Raw genomic sequence first — 14,930 nt, 5'->3', positions numbered from 1 at the left:
AAGAAGGTAAGTTGATCTTTTCTTCCTGACTCAAAAGAATTAGGCTCCACAGGTACCAACTTGTGAAAGGTCAGATAGCCTAAAGTCACCATGCATGGAAAATGAATTAGAGTCACTTGGGGTGGCTTTACTAACATTGTGGCAGTAAACTATTATTTGATAGAAAACAGAAATGTTAAAAATCAAGGTTCATATGGAAGGGGATATTATCAGGATGTGGTACAGCAAAACAGATGATCACTAGAAGCACTGTTGTTTTATTCAGGAAAACTAGCAATGGCTGGTTACATGTTCTAAATATGTCCCTAAAGGCATAGTGACATCTAGAAAAGCTAAGCTGAAAGATAAAATCTTGGAAAGATTGTTCTCCTGTTATAGATGCCACCATTTTTTTCCACATTATTTTTTCAAGCAGCCGTTTGAAAAGATCTGCTGAAACATCAACTGATTATTTGTTTCCAGTCAAAATTTGGGAGCTGCTCTTCAGTGGAAAAAAAAGAGGGATACATTTTAACAGTGGATTAGGGTAAAAATAGAATGTATGAGACAACACTATTGTGTGAATAAATGTTCATTGCGATAGTATTTACGAATTATTGTTTACTAGGACATTCTTAGAAGATTGTTATCAAGTTACAACTTTAATATAATTTTACTTTTGACCACTCCCAACTAGTGAAAGTAATGTACACTGATCCCAGATTATTGCACAAAAAACATTGGCAGCATGCCATTCTTCAAAATAAACCTTTTCTTAAATGAGCCATTATAAAGCAGCTCCTGCAATTAAAATACCATTGAATATTACAAACTGTTTATATAGCACAAAATAAATATGTGTTAACAACTAAAACTAAATACAGTAATTTTTATTTAACCAAAACCCAACATGAAATATTTTAGAAAATGGCAAATATCACTATATTTGCAGTAGAAATCTACAATTCAGTTTTTTTATCATTATGATGATCACAAATCAATATATTTTCCCCTAAAAATTATCATCTTGACAGGAAAGACAATGATAAAAAACACTATCTATTATTATGCATTTTCTTTTTATATAATGTTCCAACTTAACCTCTTTTCTATTTCAGTAGCAAATGCTTATCCTATAAATATAGACTTTTGTATAATGTGCTTTGTTTGCTTGTTATTGTGCTGATTTGAGACTATAATAAATTGTTTATATGAATAATTTCAAAACATCTTACAATCTTTTTAGTTATACTTCCTGTGAGCACATTTTTCTTTTATTTCTCTTTCACTCATTAAAATGGAATTTGTTTTTTTTCTACCATTGTTTCTACATGTCAATGACAATATTTAAAAAGGTATCTGGTAACTTACTGCTTATCAGATTATGAGAAAAAGTGATACAAAAAATTACTTGTTAGAGAGAAGAATGAGAAAAGCCAAACAGTCTTAATGTTAAGAAAATATTAAAATAGTATGAAAAACTTCAGATTGTTTTGGTCCTGATATTTTGTTGTGCTATTAGGAAAAAAAGTTAAGGAGATTTTAAAAGCCAAATAATATTGATTCCAGCTCTTAGTTGACGAAATGAAAACACACCTATTTTCTATGAAATTCTATAGTGTGTTTCACTGAATTTTAGGATTTTCTGCTAATTACAATATTTAATTTAACGAAGTAACATGGAGGCAACAAGTGGCAGCTGTATATTTAAACTCACAATTTGTTAACATAAGTATTATACAACTACAAACTTAAGAATCTGAAATTCTCAGACTCCCCTAAATAATCAGTATTTTTTTAGCATGTTGCTACATTTCATTGTCTTAACAGTACAAAACTGAAATCAACATTTGATTTTCATTTAAACAAAAATGAAACTCATCTTAAAGTTCTGAAGCAGCATTTTCAGCTTTTACCAAAAAAAGGCAAAAATATTATTATAAATTACATATTCTAATAAACCTTTCCCAGGAATTAAGAGATCCAGCATGAAATTCTTACATTTTAGTTGGCAGTGTATACTAACATACACCTGCATTTACATTTGCAAAAATCTGCAGTTAGTATTAATTTGGCCTAAGCAATAGCAGTAAAGTGCAAAATATTTGGTATAATGTCTAATGGTTATATTTTTCTTCTGTGGGAAATGAGTGACTGAGACTGGATCTTCCATCGACAGATATAGTATTTGATGGAGCAGCAACCTAGGAGAAAAGAAAGACATCATCATCATACCCCTGAAACAGAAATGATATTTGTCCAGTTTTAAAGAATTTTTCCCTTTAATATTGTATTCAGTACTAGCTTACAAATGCAGCAATTTTTTTTGAAGTTCAAGTTATCAATGACCTTTGTGCAATTTTAAGAATCAGATATTTACTACTTCCGCAACGTGCACTTTCGTCAGCATTAAGGGTGAAAACTATTCACAAACCAGACATTTAATACAATTATTGAGTGTGTTTGGAGATCTGCTGCAATCTCAAAGAAAAATGTGAAAAAAATCAATCCATCTATGCAGTGAAAACTTCCACATCTTCTTTTAGTGAAGTACACATTAAAACTGATTCCAGATACAATTCTTGATTTAAATGTGTTCCATGATACTGCAATAGATTTTTTACTAAGTGGTAAAGTTTCACTAGGTGATAAACCTGTTGAATTAAGACATCCAGGGCCTTATTTTCGGCAGTGAGGAATACACCACCAACTCCAACTGAAGTCAGTGGGAGCCCTGGAAGCTCTGTGATCCCAAAAATTGGGCCCTAAGATGAGATACCACTGAAAAGATCTTGAACAGAGTTTACTAGCACAATGAAAATATTCTGACGAGAGAAAAATTGTTTAAAAACAACCTCATTTGACCCATTTAGGTTAGTAATTACTGAAGGCCCCATTCAACAGAAAAGATCCACGGCACAAAAGACCACAGATCTTGGCTCTGAGCTCTGGCAAGTTATTAAGGGAAAAGGAAAAAAAAAAAAAAAAAAAACACTTGGCTAGCCATGGTAGCATTTTCGTCTTCTGTCTGGAATGCCTCCCTCAGAGAGCTGCATCAGGCAAGAGGGATGGCAAGCACCTGACAGACCTATTTCCCAACTCAATAGGACCAAATAGACAGTAGCCAGTCTTCACTCACAGAACCAGTTAATGGAAGTTATGAGTTAATTTATTTAAAATGCTCTTTCCAACCTGGATCCCCAACTACCTGGATATTTATACCCTGCTGACAAAGATGTTTAATTTTTCCACTGGTTACAACATGCCAGGTTTTCAATTTTAAGTTTTTAATAAAAACATTACCTGAATTCATCAGCACAACAGACCTAAAAATAAAGCTGATGCCATCTTTCCCTCCCTCCCCCCCGCCATCATATGTGACCTCCCCTTTACTTGTTAAAGAGAAAACAGTGCAGTGATTAGCAATTTGCACATTTGGAGTTTAAATTGTCTCTTCATTTGAACAGGCTTCATGAAATTCTCACAGGCCCCCATGCTGCAGAACGCTTTAGGTACTGTTTAGGCTCCTACATTCTATTCTTCAAGTTCTTCCTGAAAACACACTTCTTCTACAAGGTCCATAAAAATGCTATTCCATCTCAATGTTCCACCATTTTGAGAAAAACTTTCAAATTCAGTTCTTCTGAAAGTCTCTTGTCTGACATTTTTCTGTCCTTCAGCCCTGGTCTACATTGACCTGGCAATTCGGCGGCAGTCAATGGGAGTTACGCAAGCTACGCAGAGTAGTTTGCGTAACTCCCGTCAACTGCTGTGCTTCCCTTCTGTGCGGTGTCTTCACTGCACTGTGCCAATGGGAACCATGTTCCCGTAAACACAGCGCTACGCCACTTGAGGGGGTGGTTTACCAGCGCTGACTTCTGGATCGATTAAGTGGGTCTTCACTGACTGCTCGATCGATCCAGATAGGTTGATCTGACGGCGGTGACTTTGCCCCTGTCGGTGTAGACATTCCCTTAGATTGTCAAATCCTCAGACAGGGAGTGTCAAAACTTCTCTGCTGGTACAAAGTTGGCCAAGGAAAGTACTGAAAATCAAAATGTTATAGAAACCTTGCTAACCTTTTTCTAGCTTTCCATCTAAGCATGATGTGTTTCTTGCATTCTGAAAGCACTTTATCAAACTTAATTTTTCAAATTAGTTATCGGGTATGGCAAATAACACAAACAGGTTTTACAGATTTTAGTCAACATTTTTTTTAAATGTTGTATTTTCAGTTTCAATATTATTCACAATACAACTATGTGTAGATATACAAAAATCAGAAACCTGCACAATAAAAAGCACACATTTCTTGTACATCAGATTGATCCAACCTTCACCAAAGTCTCCAAAAGTTCTAACATTTGTCCTTAAATGATTTGTAGCTGGCTGACAGCAGTTTCACTACAACACAGCTTCTAACTCTGCACCACCCTGACTGCATACTGCACTCACTGATTGATCATGCTGACTTTCCACTTGTGGACATTCTGGGGAAGCAGAACTATTCAATCTGATAGGAGGGCTTGGGAAACTCAAAGATGGTATTCCATTGCCACACTTCAGTTGAGAGAGGTTTTCTATATAACGTAGGCTATTTGGGTGCCAAAATACAGAAACCCACAGAACACACGTTCTCCTAAAATATGGTTCTAAGAAATCAAAGACATCTATAAAATAATTGCTTAGGGATAGGGATTTTTTGGAGGGGTTAGGTGGGTGGGTAACAAAGCTCTTGATCTTTAAAAGCGATAGGGTTATGTAGTAACAGGTCATATTTCAGCACACTGGTGGAAGACAAAAAACTGGGGTTGAGGATAGAAAGATACAAATGAGACCTATCAAACCAGGTCAGGATAATTTTGAAGATTTCTAATTAACAATACTTTAAAAAGCAGATCTGCAAATATCATCCAACTGAGGGATATACAAGTTGAAATGATGGAATAAAATACAGTATATTTATTCTGCAAAATAAGAATTTAAAATAGAATGTTCTTCTGAGGTGTCATATTGTTCATAGTAACAATAAAAAAACAACTGTGCTTTAAGCCAGCAGTTCTCAACCAGGGTACACGTACCTGTATGTGTACCAGTGGGGATACATCAACTCATCTAGATATTTGCCTAGTTTACAATAGGCTACATAAAAAGCACTAGAGAAGTCAGTACAAACTAAAATTTCATACAGACAATTTCTTGTTTATACTGCCCTATATACTGACATGTAAGTACAATATTTATATTCCAATTGATTTATTTTATAATTACATGGTAAAAATAATAAAGAAAGCAATTTTTCACTAAAAGTGTGCTGTGACACTTATGTCTGATTTTGTAAGCAATTAGTTTTTAAGTGAGGTAGAAGTTAGGGCACACAAGTCAAATCAGACTCCTGAAAGGGGTACAGTAGTCTGGAAAGGTTAAGAATCACTGCTTTAAGCAACCCATTTATCTCCCAGTAATTTGAATATTAAACCATAAAGCTGGCTAATTCATGTTTTTATCCTTTACATCTGTGATTTCTTTTATATTATTTCCATGTTTCCTAATTATTAAAAAGTATATACCAAGCATATATCACTACAATATCTCAGCCCACAAATAGACTGACTTACAACTACTCATTTTTTTTTTTTTTTTAGATTAAGTATTGTGATTTACATTTAAGGAACATTTTTCTTATGTAGTGTTGCATTTTAGAAACAAGAAAATATCAGCACTTATTGGGGTAAGATGCATGCTAATTTTTTTTAAAGTAAAATTCTGTACCAAAACTATAGAAACAGGAAAATTGAAGAGGAAAACAATTATTTAAAAGAAAAGCTTTTACATGTCGCATTTCAAGAAGTAACCTCAGCATAATTCTCTCCGGAATCACTGGGCACAAAACACTTACAAACATTGTATGAAAAATAATGAGCTAGTTCTAGCTAATGAAACCAAAAAGCAGACACAAGTTTTAAAATATGAATAGAATTAAGTGTATCTATAGTATCTCCAATCAATAGGAAATTAATTTTTACAACTTTTGCATGTGAACCGTTGGCAGAAAGCGGCAGCTGATTTAGCTCTCACATGCTAAAAACCATCCCTATTCAGCAGAGCACTTAAATAGAAGCACATTTGAGTGTTTTGCTAAACAAAGATGGACTTAAAGATAAGCACATGCTTATGTGTTTTGCTAAAGCAGAGCCTTAATAATTTTAATGTTAAATTTAGTTCAGAAACATAATATTTTCTCCATTTGAAAAAATGTCAGCACAAGCTTCTTGCATGTACATTTATAAATCTGCTTGGGTACAACTCAAAAAAAAAAAACACTTTCAGGAGACTCCCTTGTCGTGCCTTAGTTCCAGGACTGATTGCTTTTAGGCATTAATTTAGTAATGTTTAAATAAGCACTGTAAGTCCATTGTTACTGATGTGATGATGAAAACTCACTCTTTTCAGTTTGGCAGCAGCGTCTCCAGAGCGGATAGCAGCCAGCAGACTCTGGTGGAGCTGTTCTGGGTCAGAGCTCTGGAACGTTAAAGCAGTTTCTCTCTCAAAGACAGAAGTTGGGTGGTCAGCTGAAGATTGCACCTGGCTGTTTTGTTTACTGTTTGCAGAGTTACTTTTCTATTAAAAAAAATAAATCAAAGCATTTCATTTGAGTGAGGTCATAAATGGAAGCCTGAAGCTGTCTGGCTAACTGTTACAGCACTGTGACCTCATTCTGAATTTTGCCTTATGCAAGAATTCAGAAAACAGCCTTATTTTTGTACTTTCACTTTGCAAGTAATTTGTGTTGTGATGTGATAGCACCCAGCTGAGGATGGCATGAAACAGCATCTGGGAATTACACCTGGATTTTGAACAAGTTACAGGCCAGAAGGGATTTAAGGAACATTTTTACTGTTAAAGAAGGGGAATTTAATCCCCAAATTTTTAGAATATAAAATTCTCCACCTAATCATCTCATGTTGTTTAATTAATATCAAACAAATTTACTTCTATGCCTGCAAGTTCCTTAACAGGACTACAAAAGCCTTAGGAAATAGACAGTTACTGCTATACCGCAGTACAGGATGAATGATATAAGATTTTCAGGAATGTTCACTCTACAGTTAGATCTGAATTCATACTGTGAACTTAAATCATACAAAATAATAGAGATATCACCAGGGCTAGAATTAGGCCATTGCATAGTACCGACATGCCTCCCAAGCTGCCCGTTTGCTCTCTCAAATCTCAGCCTTTTCTTTATGCAAATATAGCTGTTACTGTTGCCAAAAACAAAAAAATGGTTCAAAATGTGAACTGAATGTAACATGCAGAAATGTTTGTCTGAATTTGCAGAAGGCATCAAACAATAGCTCAAATGTATGAACTTCCCTATTCATCTTAATTCATGCCAATTATGATACTATATATGTCAATGATGTTAACTATTTCACTGCTCATTAAAACATTTAAAAAAAAAAAAAACATATTATGAAAAGCTACACAATGTACTCTGAGTGACAGCTCATTTTGGGGCCATGAATGGGTAGACTTGGGAGAGGATCACTGCTCCCTCCCCACCACTCAAGAAATACCCAAGTCCAAGGTGCCCAAATAGGGCATTTGATCCCTGCCCAGGTAGAGCCAAGCCCTAAGAGCTCAGCAGGGCACCTAAGATTCATGTAGCCCAAGGTCCATTCAACCCTGCTGCCCTGAGGGGGAGCTGGGTCAGGAAGCATGCATGATCCTACTTCAAATATCTGCACAATCTACTGACATTAGCATCTCATTTTGGCATCTAAAGTGAATGGACATTATACAGGGCAAATCTCTGAAGAGTCTCACTAGCTCTACTTTTCCAATTCAATCCCTGCATGCCAGTCAAATTACACAATACTGTTGACTTGTTCTAGTCATACCAGAAGGTAACCAGCATCCTTATGCATATCATGTTTCAATGTCCCTCAATCATGATTATTCTGGGACCAAGTTGTTCACATCACTCAAAATGTAATTAATTAATTAATTTAAAACTAGTTTTAACTTATCTCTATCTCAGTGTCAGAAACACAGGTACTCAATGCCAAACTCAATGTCAGATTTTGGCATTGAGAAACCATGGTACTTTTATTAAAAAATCAACAACTCCAAATATGAAAATAGGTATGCATAGATAACCAGATCCAGTTAATTTTCTTTGCTTATAAGATTGGCAAGACAAAATTATTTCTAGTATCTTCAATTTTGCAGAAAAATGTCACTTACCATAAGTATCCTCTATAAATGCTATAAAGACAACCTTACTTCTGTTTTTCCTATACTCCATTGAGATGTTGTACATGGTACCGCTATACCATAATGTACCACTAGATGTTTATATGCTATTAATCCGGAGCCTACTAATAGTTATGAACTATTCAAAGAAGGGACAGAAGGGATCTCACTTTTCTGTGAAATGGATCATGATTAGTGAAATGTATAATGATTAATATTAAAACAAATATTGAAATTTACCTTATCCATCATACTGCATTGTGAACCTCCTGTTAAAGTCTGTAAAAAATGGTTCTTCACATCTCCTGTGGAAGTTGCTGAGGACAGTTCAACAGAAGATTCCTCTCTTGATGGCTGGCTACTGATGGTATGTGATTTAGTGAATGACTGTGATCTTTTGACTGCCGATGAGACAGCAAGAGCAAAAGGGGATGGCCTAGAACTGCAATATGGTTTTGGAACTGCAAAAGTTCTAAGAGTTCTTAAGTTCAGTGTTGCTGGCTGACAGGAAGGAACATTCAAAGGTTTAGCAGTTTTGACAGAAGTGGGGATGTCAATTTTTTTCTCTTTATCTACCTTTTCTTCATCTAATTGAGCAAGGAAATTAATTGTTTTATGTAAAGGAAATAAAGATTGATCTGGTGAGGTCAATTTTGTTTCTATTTCTGTATTCGTAGGACTAGTAGCAGCACTGACACTTCTGGCAATTGCAGATGTTACATAATGACCTGAAGCCCTTCTTTGCATCTGTAAGTAAAAAGAACTAGGTTTCACTGTAGGACTTAAAACATTTGATTTTTCTTGAGTCTCAGGTGCAGAATTTGTGTTACATGAGCTTAGAATTAATGGAGTGATGCCATTGCCTATCCTGGTTTTGGAAGCCTCTATTTCTATTTGCTTGCTTTCAGTAGTAACCCTAAGTTCAGAAGCTGAGTCACCATCAGTAATGCTGCTAGTTTTGTGCAGTAGATCATTCACTGCCAAAGCAGGTTCATAATTTAAACCAGACTCTGACTGACTTGTATTTTTTGAAACCCAAAGATTTTCAGTTTGCACTCCGAATTCTTTTGAATTCTCAGACTGGGGGGACGTTTCCAAAGTGACTCCGTCCTGATACTTAATGTCTGACGTAGTGGCTGATTCACAACTTTTCAATATTTCTAAGGATTTTGGAGGCACTATTTTATAAGTAGTTATTCCAATTTTGGGGATGTATTCTCTTGTAATTTCATTAGAGGGTTTAGGTTTAGGTTTGGAGTCTTGTCTATAAAGTGGGTAGCCTTTAACAGGCGAACTAATTGTACTTTTTGCAGCTCTCTCTGATGAGGCAAGACCACTATTATTCACATATATATTACTGTGGTCTTGTATGGGAATTGCTTTGTCATTCGCAGCTTCTTGTCTCTGATGGTTGAATTCTGTTGAAACTTCTACAGACTCTTGCATTTTGTGCATCAACTGCAAAGATGGATTATCCATATCTGAACTCTGCATGTGAGCCACTCCTTTGAAGGTGGATGATTCACAATCTTGAAGGACAATCATTTCACTTAGTGTAGTCCTGCCAAAACTATTATCGGATGGAGTTGTCTGAATTGCAACATCCTGAGTTTTTACTACCTCCATGTTGGCTTGATTCAGCTTCTGATCTTGTATCCCTAGATTCACTTGAGGATTATCATCCTGATTTGTAGAGATGTCATTTTTATATTCTTGGCAGTTTGATAGTCTGTCAACCTCAGGCTTATTTTTTTCTCTGACATCTGCTGTATTAATTTCTCCGATCTTAAATTGGTTTTCTTTTTCTCCTGTGGTTGCTGGAAGGAATCTTGTGCCACTGTGATCTTTAAGAGAAAAGATATTTCTGAACTAATATGAATATCAAACAGCCCAACTTTTTTGTTTAAATCATGAACCCCATACCCCATTTTCTTTTACTACTAGAAATGGTTCCTCAATAATATTAAACTTTCTTTTACTACAACCTTTCAAGAGACTAGGAAGATATTTTATCTTGATTAGTGCTGATAATTGTTCCAATTTAATATTAAATGAGAAATACTTTAGTAATACTACTCAGTTAGTGTCATGGATAGACCAGATGGCCAAGTCTATTCGAGGACCATTTAAGATGTTACAGGGGGCGGGGTCCTGAATTTAATTTCATTATATACAAGGTATAGTTCATGGCCTGCAAACGATTTAGGACTATTCAAGATTATATCCTGCAATTCTTGTTCTGTCCTGTATCTCTGCTGTTTGCATACCTGCTATATTTCTTCACATAAAAAGGTATGATTTGCCAGATGTTTCTAGCATTTCTGCACTGACGCAGTAAAAGAATATCTGAGCAACACAATTATCACAAATCTGCTTTTCCAGGGATGTATAATAAAGTGGTCTATCTAAAACTTTGGGGATATGAATCACATCTGAACTTTTCCAAAGTTCACTTTAAAACACATTAATGTAAAAATTAATTCTCCTAAAGTCAAGTGAATTTTTTTAAATAAATGTCTCTCCATGATGCATTTTCTATGTGTATTAAAATAGCAGTTTAGTAGTTTTAGATTATTTGAATTATATATGAAAAAACAAAGATTGAATCCAAATTGGAGATGTTGCCACTTGAAAATCAATTTGTGTGCACGCAGAATAACTCTTATTATATGTATATTCCCAATTACTTAATATAGATGGTCTTGTGGAGTAATAAAAACACTCAGACATGTATCTGAAGGAGCACAACTATTGAAGATTATGTTTGCAAAATTTAACATGCATATTTATTACACTAAAAGGATAAAGCAATGGGTTCATGAAATCTATGGGGAAAGAATTATCCATTCTAGAACTGTGGAAGGGACTGTGCTTCCCTACAAACCAATATAATTCCACAAACACACAATGTGATAGTGCTGTTTTGTAATGAAATCTGAGTTTCATTTAATGCAGGGTATTTGTGATAAATTGAAAAATTAACATATTAGAAGCCGTTCTATAACAATGTAATGCAGCACTGGATTACAATCAGAACAACAAAAGTTTAATTTAATTTAATAACATTTTGCTCATAGTTCCTCAATCAGATTCATGAAATTTGCAACACAATCAAAATACAGTTTAATTGAGCATCATTTTGGTCTTTTCATTTTCTGTTCTTTATCATGAAATAGCGAGAGTCCTGTGACACCTTAAAGACTAAAATTTATTTGAGCATAAGTTCTCGCGGGCAGAAACCCACTTCGTCAGATGCATGAAGTGGAAACTTCAGTCTGGTAGGTATATATACACTTGCAAGGATGGGTGAGTTACATTACAGTGAGGAGGGCAAGTGCTAACGAGGTAAATTCAATCAGGGTGGATGAGGCCATTCACAACAGTTGATGAGAAGATGTGAATGTCAAAAGAAGGAACATTATATTTTTGTCATGGGCTAGCCACTCCCAGTCTCTATTCAGACCTAGTCTGATAGTGTCAAGTTTGCATATGAGTTCCAGCTCTGCAGTTTCACGCTGGAGTTTGTTTTTGAAGTTTTTTTGTGAAATAGTTAGAAATAGTCATGAAACAGTTAATGAATATTTGCAGGAACACACCAGGGTTGTCTTAATCAGATTCACCAAACATTTAGCTCCTTTTCAAATGAATTCATGACTGATAAGAGACTGTTGATTTTCTGTGTGAACAGAGATGTGAGCAAAACTTTAACCATTTCAGAAAATCAATAGTATTTCAGCAATCTCACATCCATAACTGGTAATTATTTTACCAAGTTCACAAAACCATTAATTTCATCCATCTAGTGCAACATACACCATAAGTCTGATTGACTCTGAAGAAGCCATTACGGGCTGATAAATCAACAGAACGTTGCAGCCCATCAGATCTTACATATGCAATGGAGCCACTATGGCCAACTTTGTTTATACTACACCCATGCATGCTCTTCTTCTGTTTGTTAACCATAATCTAAAAGTAAAGTTTACTACATATGTACTGGATGACTAAATCTTTGCATTAACATCTGAAAAAACAAAGTAAGCTCAAATTCAGGTTTACATCTAAACGTCCTGGCTATAGCAAACTTCCAGAATTAAAAATAATCCATTTGACATGATTTAAAGAATTTAGTTATTCATCGTTAGATGTTCTCATTATTGTACATTTCAAATGAGGTGCCTGTCATTTCACATGACGCTATTAATCTTGAAATACAACTTTTCCACAATGCCAATAAAGCCAGAAATAGCTAATTGGTATAGGGGGGATTTTTTTTCTTGGACGTTTTGCAATATCATGAGACATCATAATTTTTAAAAAATCCTGTTAGATTAGCAACATAATTCAGAACAATATAATTTCTGTCTTTCAAAGAGATTGTTTCTCCCCTTCGCCTGTCTGCTTTAACTCTCTCTCTAAAAGTTTGGTATAGAAGACACCATCCATCTAGTAGATTTATTCTGAACAGGATTTCCTTCAGAGCCTGTCAGTGCAATTTAATTGGCTGGGAAGTACTATTAAGCAATGTGCAGGGAAATCTGTTAAGTCGTATTGCAGTTCAAATTACAATTCATATGCTTTTGCAATGTAAAAATAAAGGCTTTCTTTTTGTTTTGTAATCACAATGACTTGCTCATTCTGAACGTGATTTCACATCAGCCATAGTTTCATGTCATGTGATTCTATAACCTACGTCTGGAACAATTTTAAAATATCGAAATACTACTGTATTTGGGTGTGTATTCATAAGTAGCTCCTATTTGTATCAAATTACTGTACTTCATAAAGTGGTTTCATATGCTTTTGAGTATGAAAGGCACTATACAAATTCTGTTATATTCACTTGGAAACAAAAATTCTCCTCAAGCTGGGTTACAAGTATTTTTCTTATTTAGTAAGAAATTAGTCAGAATAACTCACCATCATTTTTGTTTGGATCCAATATTCCCAACTTCTTGCCATTTTCAAATGCAACTTGTTGAATATCTATCTTACTGTGTGGTCCTCTGCAAAACACAGCACAGTACATTATATGCTGATACCACTCATTTCAGTAAACACACAGAAAAGATGTATGAGAACTGGCAATGTTCTCCAAAAACAGATGGAGAAAAATCATCAAATCACTCTTCCAAACACCGGAAAAATTCAACAGAAATTATTTTAAAAATTGAGAGGAAATGCTGCTATGATACTTTATGCACCAGTGCATATGCAGTTTTTCTTTAGTGTAACACTATATGCACTTTTTTTTTTAAATTCCCTCCCCCAATTTATAAGCCCTGAGCAACCTCTGCAAGCCACTCAAGAGGTATTCAAGATCCCACATGATAATTCTTTTGCTGCTGTAAAATAACGATCTATGTAATTTTCTGGATGTCATCCATTACATTATATATACAGTAAGTTGTATCAAAGAAAAAAATCTGAACCGCCCCATACAAGAACATCTTGGGATTATAAAATCACAGAAGTTTGAATTTGTGCAGTGCATACTTTTTCCTTAAAAAAGGACAGAGAACATTTTCCTTATTTTTTGAGAAATATGCTGATATAATATCAAGAATAACAAAGAAATAGGAGTACAGCATATTACTAAGCATGATACATATTTTACAAGTGTGCATAATTCTTCTGTGCTCAGAACATAAGGGATGAAAAAATAATGTTATGTGAATCCTTAGAAGAGCAAAGATGGTTTTTGATTTTTAAGAATATTTCATTTGCAATGCAAAGAAGAAAAAAAAAGTAAAGTTGTTGTATTCTGATTTTTTTTTTTGAAGTTTTGGTAAGAACTTCAGTTTTAAATCCTACTTAAGATACAGTTCATTAATGCAGGCTTTCACTACTGACATCAGGAAGATTCCAGTTCATATACCACCTCAAACTTAGCATATCAGGTGCCAGAGAGTGACTCTGAGCTGTTTGTGTCTAACTATTTTAGACTGTAAACTCATCAAGGAAACAACTTTACTTCCTCATCACTTTGTACAGTGCCAAATGCACTATTAGTACCCAATAAATCAAAAAAGACCATTGAAAAAACCTCAAAATTCTTATTAGAAAGAGTCTATGGACTCAAGCTTGTATTCCATGCTCAGGTAATATCCAAAGTTAATTCCATCCTTTTGTGATCTGTTTTAGAAGGTAAACAGCAAATATTCATAACTGGCTGAAATGCACAAAAAATTGAAGAATTGTAAGGACTGATGCTTGAACTTAACAAAAAAATCACCTATTGAAGTAGTTTTCAAAAGAGATTTGTATAAATCTCCTTATAAATTACCTTGACCATATTGGAGAGGGTCTTAACTTTATATAATATGGTTGCATTTATGACTTAAAATAAAGACTTAGATTTTTATCGAAACTAGTAATGAGAGATCCTAGTCTCTACTATGAACCCATTGCATTGTTCTGGCTGCACAAAGGGACCAGAAAACTGCCCAAATAGGATAGCTGATATTTCCCATGGCAGAAAGGTCGTGGTTAGACAGCACTGCTGCTCTCCAGTTATGTCCACCTGTAATAAAGGCCCACAGGCTGATAGAACTAAGAGTAGACCTGGGGCTGCTCTAACACATAACAGACCAAACTGGCCCTCAATAGTTCCGGAAATCGGGGATTCAAGAATTCCTAAAGCTGTATTGTTACTCCCCTCTCCTCAGCTACCCCAATCAGAGTTTTGGTAC

At 34.9% G+C, this 14,930-nt stretch overlaps 1 protein-coding gene across 4 annotated transcripts in view; it reads right to left on the bottom strand.

The window, feature by feature from the left end:
- Positions 1 to 284: 284 nt before the first annotated feature.
- Positions 285 to 14,930, bottom strand: part of COBLL1 (cordon-bleu WH2 repeat protein like 1) — a 127,825-nt gene continuing 113,179 nt past the window's right edge. For all 4 annotated transcript variants that reach the window (XM_067549348.1, XM_067549346.1, XM_067549345.1 and 1 more), the window contains 4 exons: positions 13,159 to 13,244; positions 8,479 to 10,082; positions 6,424 to 6,600; positions 285 to 2,183 (listed from right to left, as the gene is read on the bottom strand). In XM_067549348.1, coding sequence (XP_067405449.1) covers positions 2,097 to 2,183; positions 6,424 to 6,600; positions 8,479 to 10,082; positions 13,159 to 13,244 — 1,954 coding nt within the window. In that variant the 3' untranslated portion in view covers positions 285 to 2,096. The remainder of the gene's footprint in view (positions 2,184 to 6,423; positions 6,601 to 8,478; positions 10,083 to 13,158; positions 13,245 to 14,930) is intronic.

The sequence above is a fragment of the Emydura macquarii genome, unplaced genomic scaffold (assembly GCF_026122565.2).
Source record: "Emydura macquarii macquarii isolate MOO-44397 ecotype Brisbane River unplaced genomic scaffold, CSIRO-AGI_Emac_v2 contig_1253, whole genome shotgun sequence".
NCBI classification, from domain to species: domain Eukaryota; kingdom Metazoa; phylum Chordata; order Testudines; family Chelidae; genus Emydura; species Emydura macquarii.
This window is presented reverse-complemented; position numbering and strand designations above follow the sequence as displayed.